The 17,890-nt window shown below is 36.7% G+C and overlaps 1 protein-coding gene across 1 annotated transcript in view; it reads left to right on the forward strand.

Annotated features, from left to right (window-relative positions):
• Window positions 1-17,890, forward strand: part of pcdh15a (protocadherin-related 15a) — a 151,006-nt gene that overhangs the window by 13,419 nt on the left and 119,697 nt on the right. The window contains exon 2 of the mRNA XM_056761185.1: window positions 7,380-7,498. Coding sequence (XP_056617163.1) covers window positions 7,408-7,498 — 91 coding nt within the window. The 5' untranslated portion in view covers window positions 7,380-7,407. The remainder of the gene's footprint in view (window positions 1-7,379; window positions 7,499-17,890) is intronic.

The following is a 17,890-nucleotide window of genomic DNA, read 5'->3' on the forward strand; positions in this document are numbered from 1 at the left end:
TAATGCCTGAGTTGCCCGATCGGTGATCACCGGCATAAAATAAGAGACAATACTTTTAATGAAAATGTATTAAAACTGATTTTTCACATTATCAAATAGATTATGAATCATTTTAATCGTACCATTTTGTATTGGGTTAAGATTAGAATTGTACTTAGAAATAAAGACATCTCTTTCTTTTTGGGGTCAGTAAATGCTAATTAAAGTCCACATGTCATTCTGATAGCGGTTGTGTGTTTTGATAGCAGGACAGATCAGAGCAAATGGGCCTCTATGTGAGCGTGTATTTGAGAGATAACAGTGTGGATATAAACCCTTTGCTGTTGGGTTTGTGTTCAGGAGCTTCGTGTCTGCTGGGTAATTTTGACAGCAGGAGGCAGCTTGTTTAGAGGTCTTCGGATCATTCAGGAAATCCAGCAGCTTTGTACTTTGATATCAAATGTTGCAGCGAAAGATGCATAGACCCCTGATAATAAAGCCCTGCCCACCCGTCTGTGCTCTTCTTAAGAAACACAATCTGAAGAGTGTTGGTGGAATAATGAAACATTACAAGCAACACAGTAATGATAAGGGCCTTCAAACCTACACCACTGGCTTTTCAACAGCCGGAAGGATTGCAGGTTCACTCTGTTCTTTAGATGACGTGAGATTATTTAGTCCATGTGAAGCTGTTTGTGAATATGGAGCTAATGGCAATAAATGCGGTTGCTGAGTGCTGTTAAGGCGTGCGGTTAATAGAAAACACACCCGCTTCATGAATGAAATGCGAACGATACCATCTGTTGAAATCTAACAGAGCTTCGCTGTCTGTTCACTGAATGGCGCATGCTATTTTTATTTAAACCAGTATACATACTGTACGTTAAACTATTGTCTGCAGTATTTACCACTTCAAAGTAAACGTGATATGCTGTTTGCAATCCATTTTATTTCCTGTAATCTGATTCAAGATTTTTGGGGGGAATAAGGAAAATCTGTGAGACAAAATGCGTTAAAACTGAACCTGAGCTGATTGTGGATTGGGTCTATATACGACAGGTTTTGGGAAGAGTGAAAGGTATATGTCATGTCATCTGAAAAGGACAAACATTTCAAATTATGTTTGATGAGATTACAAAAACAAGCATTTTTTATTCAGAATTTCAGACACCTATTAATCATTGACAATAAAGAAAGAAGCAAGGAGGTGAAATGTTCTTAAATAAATGTATATTTATAATCTATATATATCAAAAATATATATATTTAAAAACATATAACCTAAGATTATAAAAATACAAAAAATTGGTGTTGTGTTTGCATCTATTTCAATATATGAAAAGCAAAAATTCTATATATTTAATTTATTGTACTATTAAGAATGTACTATTCTTTATATTTAAAATATATATTAAATGATTCAATACATTGACAGTCAACACACTCAAAAAATGTTTTGTTGGATTAACTTAATTTCATTATGACACCCATTTCCGAACAATTTAATTGATTTATTCGAATTTTAGATTTACTTGTCCGCACAATTCACCCAGTTTAATTTCATCAATTTATTTTATTTGATTTCAGCTGAATGTAATTAAGTTGTGTTGAGCCAATTAAATTTGAATGCTTCAGTGATGTAAGCAAGATGTAATGTATGGTGCTAACAGTAAGCACCAAATAGTTTATTGCATGACCATTTGCAGAGTATTTACTCACTGAATATTAGTGAGTGAGGCTGCATACATGCAAATATGGCATAAATGTGCTCGTCCCCAAACTAAGTAAAGCCTTTACCCTTCACCACTATGGTAACCCCTCAAAAATCATAAGGGCAATGCATGCTGGGAACTCTTCTGTATAGTTTCAGTGAGGCAATGACAATGATTCAGGTTGTCCCAACACAAATGTAATAACTTATGTCAATGCCTATTTATGTCAGTATTACACATTTGAATTGTGTTTGAACAAGAAACACGTACAAATATGTTAGATCAAACTATATTGATTAAGCTAAAAAAACAACCCCCAACAATCATTTTTTTCGAGTGTATATAGAATAATGTATTTTCTTCGCGTAAGAATGTTGGTTGTCTTCGTTTTGCTTATTTTTATTTGTGACTATGCTTTTTCTTTGGTTGGTTGGGCACCCGCTTTGGTCTGATACATACAAACATGAGCGCAGTCGCTTCTAGCTGAACGAGCTCAGTTTCACATCAGGATGCAGCTCATGACACAACATAAGTATGCTTTGCATTCTCAGCGTGAGTGCTGTTAATAGAACGGTTTTCTGCTAATCGGTTTTCTCTTTCAAGTCAACCGCTACGGTTTGAAAAGAGTCTTTTATTCACATTTATCAGTTTTTTCAAAGTGTCAACATGCTTATAGCGACCTGAATAATACCACATCCCGATAACAGATGCCTCAGACATCTGAATGTAATACCTATTGCCCTCTTGAGTATATACCGCCTCAGAAATGCAAGACATACTTTAAACGGTTCCGTGCACCTGCAGCTCTCTGGTAAAGCATTCAGATACACGTACGTATGTATACTTAGGTAGAATATGTTTCTGCAAGGCAGGTCAAATATATTATTACATTTTTATGCTTCAGAATATGAAGCTGCTTCTATCTACAATTTCATCAGTGACACCATGATACGTTTTTTTATATTTATCAAATATTTCCTTTGTCTGTCTGTCTGCCTTTTTCTTTGCCTTCTCTGTCTGTATGTCTACCCGTCTCTCCGTCTGACTTTCTGTCTACCCTACTTGTGTGAGTTAAGTGATCCAAGTGAATTTCGCCGCTTTTGTGGAGTGGGTGCTGGAGAAAAATTGACTGTTTTTCTCCGTTGGCTCTGAGGACATCTCCAGCCCCACTCCCAACCCAGAGACCAGCCAGCTGCCATTCTACTGCATGGAGTGCTTGCCAGAGTCCACATTAGACGGAGAGCCGAACCCGCCGCGATCTACGAGCAAATCGCACACGTCCCTCCCACTCCTCCTTGTCATTGACCACCCGCCGCCTCAGTACTCCAATCCTCCTGCTACGCCTCGTCACTCCATCCCTATGGCTCTGCCAGGCTCCTCCTTCCCGCCGGCTCCACCTACATCCTTGGTGGCTCTGGGTTCCGCCGTGATCTTCCGGGTCCCCTTGGCCCTTGGGATCCTCGGCATCACCCTGGCTCTCTGTCTGCTGGTCTCCACCCTAGGCTCCTCCTCTAACATCTCCATTAGTCGTCCCCCTGGTATCGTCAGCAGTCTCTCCACCATAGCTCCTCCCTCTGGCGACTCCACCGTGGGCCTAGGTGCTGACTGGTCTCTAGACCAACACCTTGCTAATCCTGCTCCAGGCTTCCTCATGGCTCCTCCCACCCTCCACGCCCCATCTTTATTTGTTTTTCCACTCTCCTGCTCATGTGTTTTCTCCTTGGAATTATTTGGAATCAATTTGTATATTAGATTATTATATTAAGACTAATAGATTATTAGTCTCTCTGCCTGTCTCTAAGATTGTCGGTCTGTCTCTGTGCCTGCCTGTCTGTCTGTCTCTCTCTCTGCCTGCTACGTAGTCTTTCTACCTCTCTGTCTTCATATCTGTCTGTCTACCTCTCTGTCTTTGTATGTCTGTCTGTCTCTTTGTTTGTCTGTCTGTATGTATGTCTCTTTTCAGCTTGTCTTTCTATCTAACTCTCTGCCTCTTTCTCTATCTGTGAGCTTTATTTCTCTTCTGTCTGGTGGTCTTGTTATGCTGGGCTGTAATAGGTGTCATTTGGTATCTCTGAAACAATCATACAGCTGTCTTGAGTTGGTCCTGCTGTACGTCACTTTCACTGGAAGTAGAAGGATATAGAGACTCAGATGTCTCTCATAGTAACCATGTCTTCAAATTTTTGATACCATCCAATGGACTTGGTTGCCATGACTGTTAAATAGGACTCGAAAGGACTTTCAGCTTGAGATTGTGTGTATTATTGTTTGATTAAAGGACATGGCTAATGGAATAAAAATGCATGTTGAAAGCACATCATGAACCCTTCCTCAAAGAGAAGATGTCCTCCATCACTCAACAGGCTGCCGATGAGTGTTTGTATGTATATACAAGACAATGCACATAGTGTACGAACACGCAAAGCCTGTTTTCTGTTTGTATGTTAAAGTTTTAGCTCTGGATGCTTACTTATTGATGACTTTAAACAGTTTGCAGAATTGCAGTATTCACATTGCACGTGTAAGCAGTGTGCCGCCCATTAGTAAAAGCACCGCTGCACATAGAGTTTCTGTTTGTGTCCCATGTCGCTCGCTGAACTCAGCAGAAAATACAGTAAATATGCACTGTCAAGCTATTTATCAACACAATCTTTTGCAATATAGGCTTTTATGAAGGAATATGAAATAATAGAGTGAGCCTCTACTTATTGTTTAAAAAAAATGCAAGTTGCAGTGACATGCACACAAAGATTGTGTTATATTAGTTATGAAAAAAACTATTTAAGCATTTTCTATTTATACTTTTATTTATCATTTTGATGTTAATATGGCTCTCCTTATGCATTAGATTTCATCATATTTTTCAAGAGGATAATATTTAAAGACTCATTCCTTATTAAAACTAACCATAGTTGAACTGTAATAACTGTATTTTATGGTTTATATTAGTAAAGTCATAGTATCCACAAATGTATGTAAGGATATATGGGACAATATTTGGCCAAGATACATCTATTTCTAAGGGGGAATCCAAATATTGAGAAAATCGCCTTAAAAGTTGTCTTTCAAAGGATCAGCAGCAAGTTTTAGGCGTGTTTACTGACATTTTTGTTTGGGATTTTGCTGCATCCACACACATTTTTTTCTTTTGAATATTGAATAGGACATTTAAAAAATATATTAATGGAACTTGATCTTTACGTAATATCCGTATGATTCTTGGCATAAAAGAAAAATCTAACATTTTGACCCCAACAATGTTGGCTATTACTACAAATATAACGTGCAACTTATGACTGGTTTTGTGGTCCCCAGTCACAGATGGTTATCAGTACGGCAAAAAACATGGTTAGTACACTTTTACTGTAATAAAACTATAGGTCATTTTCTGCTGAGGGGTGTCACTGTATATCGAAACATTCCAAAGTATTTCGCAGCTTCTGCTAAGAAACATTTACGTCCGTATGATTTTCTCAATCCATCCGCGAGACAGAAAGTTAATTTTGGACCTTGCTTTTGCTCTTCAAAGCTCTACTTCAAAACCGAGAATGAGGAAGAGAGAGTTAGCAGGTAGCCTGTGTTTCTCCGCAGCCTTCTTGTTGCAAATTGTCACAGATGTTGAGCACTCTGTGGAAATGTTAGAGTGTGAACTATCATTTTCACCCATCAGACTACAGAGACTCGCTAACGGTCCTTTGGGAATAGAGAATCTGACATTGGGTGTGACGCGGTCTGATGTTGTATTTAAATGGCTGTGTTGACTCGCATCAGCGTACGGTTATAAAGTCGTTTCGGCGGCTTACGGCTGCCGCGGGTGCATCATACAGACTGTGACTATGAATGCAGGTGACAGATCAAATGGAGACACTCGTTTTTTTTAAGCGTATCTCTACATCATACTCTGCGTGTTGGCAGCACGGCTAAGACAGCAAGTCACATGACAGGGCACGTGTAGATGAAGGTCTAATCCTACGTGTGTCTTTATTTATACAACGTCGAGTATTATCTATTCTCTTGCATCAGACAGACAGAGCCGAGTAGATTAAACCCTCATTTCGGAGAAGGAGGGTTGTTTTTGAATACTTATAACTAAGGTTCAAATGATTTAAGCATATGTAGAAGCTAGATGAATTTAACCCGGCCACAAAACATACATCATGCAAAAGCAACATATTCATTCACCAGTGCAATTGCCTGAAATGCCTGCAGGCGTGTTTTATGATTTATGTTTCTAGAACTACTGTTCTACAAGGGGGTCTCTGGCCTTTGTAACGTAGGACCACCCTCGTGCAGAATCAAACAGTTTTTCTAGGTCACTGATATGACTAGAGTCTCCATGTCATGTGGGTGTAAATCATTTTAAAGGATTAGTTCACCGAACAAATGAAAATTCTGATATCATTTCCTCAACCTCGTGTCGTTCGAAAACCTGCATCACTTTCTCTCTTCAACACACAAGAAAAGTTGTGAAGATGTTCATGGTGTTCTTTCTTATACACTGACCATCAATAAGGGGATAACCAGGGGCGATCCAGCTCCAAAATGGAGAAAATTCAACATAAAAATACAATTGAAGTTGTCCAAACCCTTCCTTTGAAGTCTTTGGATAGCTTTGTGTGAGGAAGTTTGACGGCTGCTGTCATGTTGAACCAAACTTTGGTTTCTTAACTGCTTGGTTTAGTGTTTTAAATGGAACAACAGGTACTTCAACAGACGTGTGTTTTAAAAAATCTATATTAATATAGATGCATCTAAAGTTAACTATGTGATTTGGCATAAGGGGCGCCTGCAGGATTTTATCTCAGGGTACGCACAGAATCCCCCAGCCAATATAAAGCTCTTACACACAAATACCAAATTAATAATTAATTATAAATTAATTAATATATGAGATATATATATATATATATATATATATATCAGATAAACTTGCCTGCTTGTTTGAGGCTTACTATCCTCCTCCCTGTTCAAGCTCCTTCCTGTTCATTTTAATCTCAGGTTGAATGTTCATAAGTGCAAATCTAGTAACCCTGGTGTCTTTCATCCTTTTGCTCCATGCACACACTGCAGTTTGGGAAGTGACAATCGCATTTAAATATTTTGAATTCCATGTGTGTATGGAACAGGTATAGTCACTCTCGCATTAAGAGATGATTGTCACACTGGTAACGCTGTTCTAGCAGTTTGCAGCTGTAAATCATAATATAAGCCGAATATTTTTTGGTTTAAGACTTAACTTTAATTTAAAGTAAACTACCGTGGACAGGAATGCTTTGTTTTGTTTTATGCTCAGAAGGCTGTATCACGGAGCGTTCTTTTGAAGTGTTGCCAAGTATTTTATTTTTAAGCGCTTTTTATCCGTGATATTTGGTCTTTAGATCATAAAGCTCTGCACTTTATTTGTAAAAATATAAATGAATCATTAATGGATATTTGGATTTTTAAGGTTTCTTTTCGGTTAGTCTTTGTTGGTTGTTTTTATCTATGAAGATCTGGCAACATGTTACTTTAACAGATAGTGAGAACGAAACCATACACAAATTAGATTTTACAACATAAACACTATTTATTTTATTTATTTACTCTCATTCTCTCGTGCTTTCTCAGTATCTCATGAGTGAAGAGAGATTCATTTACTCTAATTTGAATTTACATCTAAAATTTACTAACCTGTCTCTTTCTCTCCAGGTGGCTTGAACGTGGGCAGTAACTAAATATGAAGAGGCGCTGGTGGCGATCTGGATGTCTGGGCTCTGTGATCGGCCTGTTCATTTTCTTCATCCAAGTTTCTGCTCAAAACCCTGAAGGTGAGACACGCTTGCATTCATATATCACGCAAGTTGCTAACAGAACATCATATTCTCTTTAGCCCTTAATAAGCAAAAGAAAACAAATACCTTTTCTCAAGGATCCTGGCGTTTATATTATTCCTCGAGTTGGTGAAATGGGATGTTATGGCCCTTCGTTTTTTGCTCTGAGCAAAGTCAGAGAGATAATTGTATCTGTATCTCCTTGTGGCAGCGTTTCACAGATCAGTCCCTGCTTGTTCTCCGTACACCTTCATTACCAGAGGAGCTTAATACAGCCTCTCCAAACTGAGTTTCTGATGATGTTTGAATTATAACTCCATGTCTTCCAAAGACAAACTGACAAGCGTAAAAAAAATTGGAAACGTTGCTTGAAATGCCGCAAGGCTGAATTGAAAGAGAGGGAAATAAATTGTCCCCATTGTCTGACTGTTCAGATTAGCTGTTGAGGAGAAAACGTTTGTGGGCGACCATTGTTGACATTTTCAGATGCAGTCGTCTGTTCATGCAGTGTTTATTGTTATGGATTTTTTTGTGTGACTTGAGCACGTGTGTATCTCAGATGTTTCTGCTGGTGAAAGTACGTGGATTTGTCTTTCATGTTGAGGACAGTAAGCAATAGATGTTTAATGATGGATTGCTTATCTATTTTTTTTATTATTTATAAGAACATGATGCTTACGTTCTCACATCCGAGCATCTTTTCAACTCTTTCAGCCTTTATTCCAAACCTGTTGAGCTGCCTGTTTTGACATTTTTAGGCGTCATATAGGACCATGCTCCACTTGAAAGGCTGTGTCAAACAGGCAGCCAAGTTATGCTGTAAATAAGATACTTTGTGAAAAAATAAATCCCAGAATACATTGAGACTAAATGAAGCGTGTCATTTAAGATGGTCAGAGGAGTCAAGGGAAATATTTTAAATATATGTAATATATACTTGTTATTACTTTAAAATATGGATACAATACAAAACATTAATTATTTCACCCCATATTTATGTTGGTTATTTTTTCGTGATTATAAAATCAATATGAGCCTAAGAACATGTCAATGGGAAGGCATCGAGTAAATCCAATCTTAAACAGAAGACGGGTTTAAAACAGAATCTTTTTTGGGCTCCTATTTGATGCTGCTCTTTCTGTTTCTCATCTTTCTTTTTGTTCCTGTTTGCCTGTGTCTTACAAGCAAGATAGGGTCTATAACAACTGTCTCAAAGTAGTAAATGTGTACCATTAGAAAGTGTGGGACTCCATCTCAAGAGACGGGTTGGATATCAGCTCCACCTGTTTTATGCTGTCAGTGTAATTAAACTCTGTTGGATATCTGCTGTGAGGTGAGCCATCAGAGTCAGCCTGCAGGTGCAGTGTGGGATTGGAGTCAGTCTTCTCTGTCTAATTGAGAAGTCGAAGACGTGTCTTCAGTCTCATGTCATCTGAATAAAGTGGCGGGCTGTTATTTAAAAAATTATAGCTCAACTGCTTTAAAAGCCTGTTAGCTGTAACACAGAATATAGTCTAGATAAGCATCTGTGTCTGTGTGTGGCATGTTGCGATGCAACGACTAGGTTGCTTTTGTCTACATTGTGAGCTTCTGTTTTTTCCTCCTAGAACAGACCATTTGAAGACTGTAGTACCAATACTTTTTAATATTATGTTGAAATAATGTAACAAAAAGATACATTTTACTGTTTCCGAAGTCTAGGATTGAGTTCACGGCTGAATTTCTCTTTGTAGATTCGTATTGACATACTATTTGTACAAGGAACTTCCAAAGAATACTAAAACAGTATCAAAAAAGATTATTTTTTACTTTTTCCGAAGTCTAGCATTGAGTTCACAGCTGATTTTTCTCTTTGTAGATTTGTATTGACATACTAATTTTACTAGGAAATACCAAAAATACTAAAACAGTAACTAAATAGATTATTTTTCACTGTTTCCGAAGTCTTGCACTGATTTTTCTCTTTGTAGCATACTGTCGTATTGGCAAACCAATTTTACTATAAGTAATGCTACAGAATACTATTGGATACAATACAGTGGTAAATTAAAACTATGCTATGATCTGGGATTTTTACTGCAGTACAGTATTTTGTATGTGAGCAACAGTTTGTGGCATAAAGCTTTGAAGCTTTCAGTAAAGGCAGTGGATTATGGGATTGATTTATTCTTGAAGCGCATATGCAATGCTTCCTTAGAATTTAGTCCAAATTAATTCATCCTGTAATGGAGGCAGAAGGCAAAGCTGTGTTAATGTGGTGTCAGTGTACGTGACAGATGGGTTTTCTGTAAATATTTCAGTTTAACAGAAATAAGCTTGTGTTTTACTGTCAGCTGTCTCTGTTTGACCTCTTCAGCAGCTAGAGGAAAGCTTTCTAATAATGTCATATGCCACTTGAAAAACAGATGGGTGTCTATAAATGCAAATGTAACACGGATGTTGTTCTCATGCAAAACATTCAAGTCAATCATTTGCAGCATTGTATGCCAACCTGTTTTGTCTTTTGGAACTTAATACCTTGATTAGACTAAAATACCGCTTATGAATATGGTCAGAATCAGAAATGTGTTAAAATTCGTTGCATTAGATTTCATTAAGGAAACTGCTGAATACTTCAGCCAAAAATGAAAATTTAGTCATCATTCACTCATCTTTAGGCTGTTCCAAATCTGTCAAATTTCTTTTTTCTGATGAACACAGAGAAAGATATTTGGAAGAATGCTTAAAACCAGACAGATTTTTTGCCCCCCATTGACTACCAAAGTAGGAAAAATACAATGGTAGTCAAAAGTGCCCAACAACTGTTTACTGTCCTACATTCTTCATTAGGAAATACTACAGAATACTAAAAATGTAAAAAAAAATAAAAAAAAATACTGTTTCCGAAGTCTAGCATTAAAATCACAGCTGAATTTTCTCTTTGTAGATTCTTATTGACATACTAATTTTACTAGGAAATACCAAAGAATTGAAATACCCGTAACAAAAAATAATATTTTTTGATGTTTCTGAAGTCTTGCATTGACTTCACAACTGGTTTTTCTCTTTATAGAATCATATTGACATACTAATTTTACTTTGAAATACTATAGAATAGTAATAACCTAACGAAACATATACTTTTCCTATATAAAAGTCCTACAGTCTTCTTTTGTGTTCAACAGTAATTTTCCTACTATGGAAGTCAATGGGGGGCAAAATCTGTCCGGTTAAAAGCATTCTTCCAAATCTCTTTCTCTGTGTTCATCAGAACCAAGACATTTTTACAGATTTACTCGAAGGTGATTAAATGATGACAGAATTAGATTTTTAGCTGAAGTATCCCTTTAACGGAATTGTTTACTCAAAAATAAAAATGATCTCTTAATGTACTCACACTCATGCCATCAAAAATGTATATGACATTGATCCACTTAAAATCTCTTTGGGTCTCCTGTGTTTCATGAGAAAACACACATACCAAAATAGTCATGAGACGTAACTGTAATAATGCGCAGTGAAGAGAGCACCTCCAGCTTGTTGTCAGTAATGGCTTTCTTGTAGTGTTGGGGGTGGAATTAGTTTGGTCACGTTCAATCGCTCCGTGTGGCATATTGCAGGACCAAAACCTCACATGTGCTTTCATCACCACGGCGACCGAAGAGCGCTTTTCCAGGTCCAATCTCTCATCATCTGTGCGGAGAGTGTAGCAAATCATTTTTTCTCTCCGTTTGTCTGTTCCTCTCGTTTATGCCTTATGTTATATTATTGTGGTTTAATATAGTAACACTTGTCTGTTTATCACCTCAGTCTCCTTTATTTCTGTCACTCTGTAGCTGTCTGTCTTTGATCCCTGTCCCATTGCATGCTGGGAGCTGGTGTGGTGTGGTTTTGTGATCTTCAGCTCTCTTCCTTTTTACTTGTTGTTTGTTGATCTGTTTATTTTTATTTTGCGGCAGCACTCTTTCTCCTTCACAAAGGTTTTAGAAGTTTTATTTTGTCTCTCAGCTGGTTGATTATTTTCAAACAGATCAATACTTTTTATTGGTTGACCTACATAATTGTCCCGTCCCAAACTCAAGGCTCTGGTTGAGTCAGTGTAGTTAGCATTGAACAGATTGCGATCACAGTTCAAGTTTATGAAGGCTACCTGGTCAATATCTTTGGCTGTCTCAGGTGATGTTCTGCGTCATTTGTTGATGCAGTGGACGTTGCGACAGCATTAGCTGAAGAACTGTTTTAGTGAAATGCTTCAATATCTTTAAAAGGTTTAAGCTATAAAGATTTCAGAGATGGGCTTAGAGCGGATTAGATAGAAAGCCGTACTGGAGGATGCCAACAATACCTTTAAAAGAGCCAACTGAAGACAAAGGAGAAAAGCAGTGGGAGAAGTAGGTAAACATTGGGCACCTTTTGCTCTTTGGACTTTTAGAAAATTAGACAGAAACATACTTTTCATACTCTGACTTGTTTCAAGGGATAGTTCTCCTCAGAAATTTTAATCCGTCGTTATTTACTCGCTCTCCTCTCATTTGAAACCTTTTTGTCTTTCTTTCTTCCGTGGAACACAGAAGAAGATATTTGTAAGAAAACTGATGACTGAACAGCACCAGCACCCATTCACTTTTGTTTTATGGATGCAAAATGAGTGAAATTGACTGGGGGGGTTAGCAACATTCTTCAAAATATCGTCTTTTGTGTTCAACGGTAGAAAGAAAGTCATACAGGTTTGAAATGATTAGAGGGTGAGAAAATAATGACAGAATTATATTTTTTTTGTGTGAACCCTTTAATTAAATGTTTCTAATAACATGTCAAACAGTGGATATACATTTGACAAAAGTAGGGAGTAGTTATTTCATTTAAAATGCCACAAATTTAAATACAACATAAAAAAGTAAAAGTAAATGATGTTTAAACTGAATATGGCTGACATATTCACACATATTTCGTATTGACTTTACATTCAGGGTCTGAGAGAATAGTGAAGTAATAACATTTATAAAAAAATCTTCATTCTAAAAGTAGCAAATGATGAAGTGCAAGCAAAAAAAAGTTTCCAAGAAAAGGTTCCCAATAATGTCTAAATAATGCCTGTCTAAAACCTTTATATAACAAAAAGAAAAGGTTGAATCTGTTTTATTAAAAAACAACCCTGGGATATAACATGGTCTTGAAGTTGAAGCAATGCCTAAATTAGCATTAACAGTCATAAGGCATGACTGTATCCTTTAGTTTAGCTCTTATTTTATACCAGTAAAACTGATGCCCTTCTTTTGTTGCGAGATCCCACTTGAAACATATTTTTCTTGTGGTTCAGTGTAAATGTTCTGTGTTGCGCAGCCAAATTACATATTTGGAGCACAAGGAAAAGGGAATGGAGAGGAAAGAGGCTTTTATGAATCAATAAGTCTCTCTTTATCTTTCTCTCTGTGCTGTCTCCACACTGTGTTCTGTCTGAATGGTTGGCTTTGTAGAGTGAATTTCGAGAGCAGAGAGCAAATAACATTCGTGTTCATAGTTGTCTATGTGCTCTGCATGTGTCATGTGTTTACTGAATGTACCTGAAATGTCATGGATTTTTAAAAGGTTGACTTTTTTTCAGGACAGCTTATTCGGATGTGTGATGTAACCGCTGTTTGTTTACCGGTTGTGGTGTTGGAAACATGTTGATCCTCTTTTGGTGTTAGCCTGAGTTGACTTTGTGTGGCCCACATGCATTTATAGATGGCTAATTTTAACCCTGCAAAATAAAGGTAAAGTGTGTTGTTTATTGCCAACTAGGCCAGACACACTCACTCACAACAATTACATTTTTACACTTAAAAAAGTTGTGTACTTTATCTATTTTTTTTTTTTTAACAAATGTTGAAGTCACATGATCATTCCCTGACATTTAATAACCGAAACCTTAAATTGTAAATTTATAAATCCATTCATTTGTAAATATAAAAATTTATAAATACATATAACATATAATAGATACATTATTAGACATTTGTCATTGTGAATTGGGATAAGGAGACGGCTTCTTGTTTTTATTATCTTTATCCAGAAAAGATTGGACCTTTAATGCATATACATAACAAAAACTATGTATAATATTTTATTGAAATCATTGATGAAAATTAATAACTGAATACTTATACTTAAAAACTTATTGTTTATTATTTATTTTTGGACTTGTACTCCAACATGAACTTATAATACATAGTTCAGCTAATTAAAGCTGTAAAAATGTTGATCATCAATAATTCATGATATCGAATATATCATTTTGTTTCCATTTTGGGGTTGTCTGTCACCTGTTGAAAAACAATAATTTTTGCTCTTCTGCCTGGCGGCACTAGTTGCACAGAGATTACACACTTCTTGACAACTTACCAAATTGAAAAACAAATAAATTGAAGGACGTCTGAAACGGAAGGAAAGGCATCAGACAATCAGCGCGCAGCACAGTTAAATTCTTTATTCTCTGCTCATTGTCTGTAGTTGTTGTTTTAAAATATTTAAGCCTCGTTGTGATTTGAAAGGGTCTAATCAAGATCTCTACCGTCCGCTTAAACTGTTCTTTGTGTTTAATAGGACAGATAATTATTAAGTCTTTGTGAAAAATGCAGCCAAAGACAAAAATCCCTCTCTCTCCCTGTGCTGCGCATCCAGACGTATGTCGACTCAAGACGTTTTGATTTTGGTTGTTTAATGAATGTTGCTTTGCTTTAGGGCACATACTAGATAATACGTTTAAAGTAGTTCAACCCCATAAATATCTGTTGTTCGATCTTTCTTTCATGTAAAACATTAAACAGAACATCTCGTCTTAAATTTCGGTCTGTCATTAAACATTTCCTCTTAAAAATCTTTTGTGTTAATCTTTTGGGATTCAATTAACATGAGTGATTTTTGTGAACTATGACTTTAAAACCAGGGAGGCAGTGTTGTGTTCTTTTGCCTTGATTCATTTATTCATGCATGTGAGACAGGGACAACACTTGCAAAGCCACCTGCCATCTGTACTGCCTACCTTCTCCTGGTGGTCTTCTGGGAACATGAGTTGAACAGTTTTTGTGCAGGTCTGTAACCGTACATGCTGTTGAGATGCAGTGCTGAAATGACCATGTCCACACAATGCGGTGAGAACAGATACTCAGGTCTTTATCCAGGAGAAGATTTGGGCACTCTAGATTTTGACACAGAGCTCTAGGGAGATGCCACAGATGACCGAACCAGATGGAGATGTTTTCTCAGACAGAGAGAGAGGAGAAACTCAGCCACCAGCAAACGGCAAACAGATGGACTGTGGAAGAACCCATTGCTCTTGTGTTGACATTTTGAACCTAAAAGGACAGTTGCGTAGTTGAGGAATATTTGGCTGTGGATTAAGTTTAGCATTTTAGATTCAATAGAGGTCATGAATTGAGGTCATTTTAGATTATCTTTAAAAAATGACAGACTTTCTTCTGTGGAAAACAAAGGAAAATATTTCGAGAAATGTGGTTTGAAGTCAATGATGTCCAATGTGTTTTGATGAACAGAATTATTATTTTTTGTGTTTTGCAGAAGAGAGAAGTTAGTTCTGGGTGTTATTGGTGTCTAAACAAAACAAAGATAAAGAGACCACTACAAAATGATTTTCAATTTTTCTGGATTTTCTATTTGTTTCAATCTGTGAATAGGTGACGACATTTTTCCAAACTTTTTCTTTGCATTTATTTGCAGAAAATTAAAACGGGACACTGGGTTGGAATCACCACAAGTGAGAAATGCTGATTTCAGGCAAAACTTTAGCCGTTTCTTAATTTTTTTGGTGTTGTATGTAAGAGATCTAGTTTATTTTGTGTCATACTTCTGCAAGAATTTAAGATGCTGTCATGCATGTGCGAGTGTCACAGTGACAGAGAGAGAGAGAGAGAGAGAGAGAGAGAGGGAGGTAGAGAGAGAAACAGAAAGACCAAAAGACAAAAAAGACATTGTCACTCTTACATATACAGACAGAGAAACGCAGACAGACAACAAAAAGGAAAAGGCATTCAAAGGCTTTTTAACAAAAGCGATGCTATTTTTGCCCTGAACACACTAGACTAAAAATGCCACTTTGACTCTGAGGTTCAAATACAGATGTTGAGTTTTATGAGCACCTTAGACTAAAGCTTTTGCTCTATTTGACATCACACTTCACTTTGTTCAGTTTGGTGGGAAAGCAGGTTTTCACACTTGATTTTAACCAGTTTGAAAACAGACTTCAGTTTTTTTAATTAAAAGCTAAATTTCACATTTTTTAAGCTGCTTATATATTAAATATACTTAAATAGTTTTGCCAATTAAGGACATGAATCCCAGACATGCTGTCAAAGCAGGCAGGAGTTTATCAGGTTCAAAGTTAGTTTCTGACTGATATAGATGGAATCCAAGTGTGCTGCTGTTTACATTCATAAAGCACCAAACGCACTGTAAAAAACAATAAAAGTAGCAAAGCACAGGCGAGGAAAAAGCCATTATAAAATAAAAAGACATCTCTGATATGCTACTTTATGTTATTATTTGCGATGAATATGTGGGCACATAATAAACACAGTAAATATTAAACATGAAAGTAAAACTACAGACAGGGTCTTTATTCTCACCAAAAAATACCAAATGTTATTATTTGGTTTTAAAGCTAATTTTTTAAACCATTAATTTAATTTTATTCAAATTGGACATTTTAGATAGTCATAGCATTTGTACTTTGGAAAAACCAAATTGAGGAAAAATGTGCTCAATTGTTTCAAAGATAATGTCGCTTGACAAAAATAATGTTTCCCTTAAACAAAAAGTATTTTATTTCCCTTACACATAGCATTAAAGTACAAATTTGTCTCTTGTTATATTGGCAGGGTTTTGTACATGAATGGTTTTTATGTCCCGTACAGCCATTTTTGCGGTGTACACTATGCATTTATTTTGTTTTGATACATTTTTACTGTCGCAGCAATTATTGTGTTTTTATGCTCCTCTTGACCAGGCAATAGAGGATCAACTTGACCAGGGAGATGGAAGGTGTAAAATCTTCTGCTCTGCTGTTTTAAATCCCTTTTCTCTTTGCGTCAATGAAGACTGAAGGGATGTAACCGCAGTGTAGCTCTCTAGTTCTCTGGCTGTCTGTGTTAACTCTCAGCTATCAAGTGAATGAGACTCTTGTCTCCAAACCATCTCATGTGACTCCAGCTTTGATTTTGTATTTGAAACGTTTATACCTCTACCTGGAGGATTTTCACAGACATTTGGAATTATCTCTAAAGGGCGATTGGGGCTATTTGCAGGGCTGTACAGTGTACATATACTGTATGTTGCACATGCTACGAAAAAAATCGGTCTGTGCTACAAATAATTGTAATAGTGTAGCACGAGTGCGATATAGTTTTGCAGGTGCATTTGACAGAGCCGCTTGTCTGTGTGAAGTGCGTTTGTCGTTTTGCTTTTTCATGTGTAAGGTTAACTAATGGCGCTCCACTTTTATTTTCGCTTTGCGATCAAAACTTGTTTTCCGGCGGCAGCGAGTCGATCGATCGATCTAGAGCCCTATGATCTGTGCAATGTGGGAAAAACATGGAAGAAATCACGAAAGCAAAATTCTACTATTTAAATATGTCCTCTGCTTGTTCTGCGTGTCTATGAGTGAATTAGTTGCAAACTTTAACATGTTACAAGAGTGACACTCATGGATTTGTCTGTATCTTTCTATACAAGGACGTGAACACATGAACTTCATTCACAGAGTTGTTCTAAGTTTGTTTTAGGAGAATTTCACTTTTTGTGTGAAGCTACTGTCAAACAAGCTGAAACTCAAGCGTCTTCACGACCACCTGTCAAAACAAAAGTCTGGTTAATGTGAACCAGATGATAAAATAATTAACTTGTCATAAATTTATAAACTATAATAAACACTGTTGTGTACTTTAAAATGTACTATAGTAATGTTCAAATATACTATTAAAAGATCATAACAGACGTATACTTGTGCTACAACCTGTTTGGCCTGTTCTTCAAAACTTTAAAACTCTGTAGCACTAGTGCTATGTGCAACGTACAGCCCTGGCTATTTGAGATACAGAAAAGTTGTGTGCAGTATTAATTGAATGTGTGCAATGGCGGCGTTTCACCAAAACCTAGGGTATGGCAAAATTTCCACTGGCCATACAACAATTACATTCCAAAGTAACAGAACTATAAATTATACCACATCATATTCAAACAAAACGTGTATAAGAATCCACGAAACTCAATGACTGTGCGAACATGCAGAGAGACTTTCGGATAACAAATCCAACCCTCATACCTTTAAAATGTGCTTTTTAAAGCATTTAATATGTGATGTGAAAATGTAGACAAGCGAAAGGTGGATTCAAACCCGGATCATGATGGCGTCAA

Source organism: Triplophysa dalaica, chromosome 11 (genome assembly GCF_015846415.1).
Source record: "Triplophysa dalaica isolate WHDGS20190420 chromosome 11, ASM1584641v1, whole genome shotgun sequence".
In the NCBI taxonomy this organism is placed as follows: Eukaryota; Metazoa; Chordata; class Actinopteri; order Cypriniformes; family Nemacheilidae; genus Triplophysa; species Triplophysa dalaica.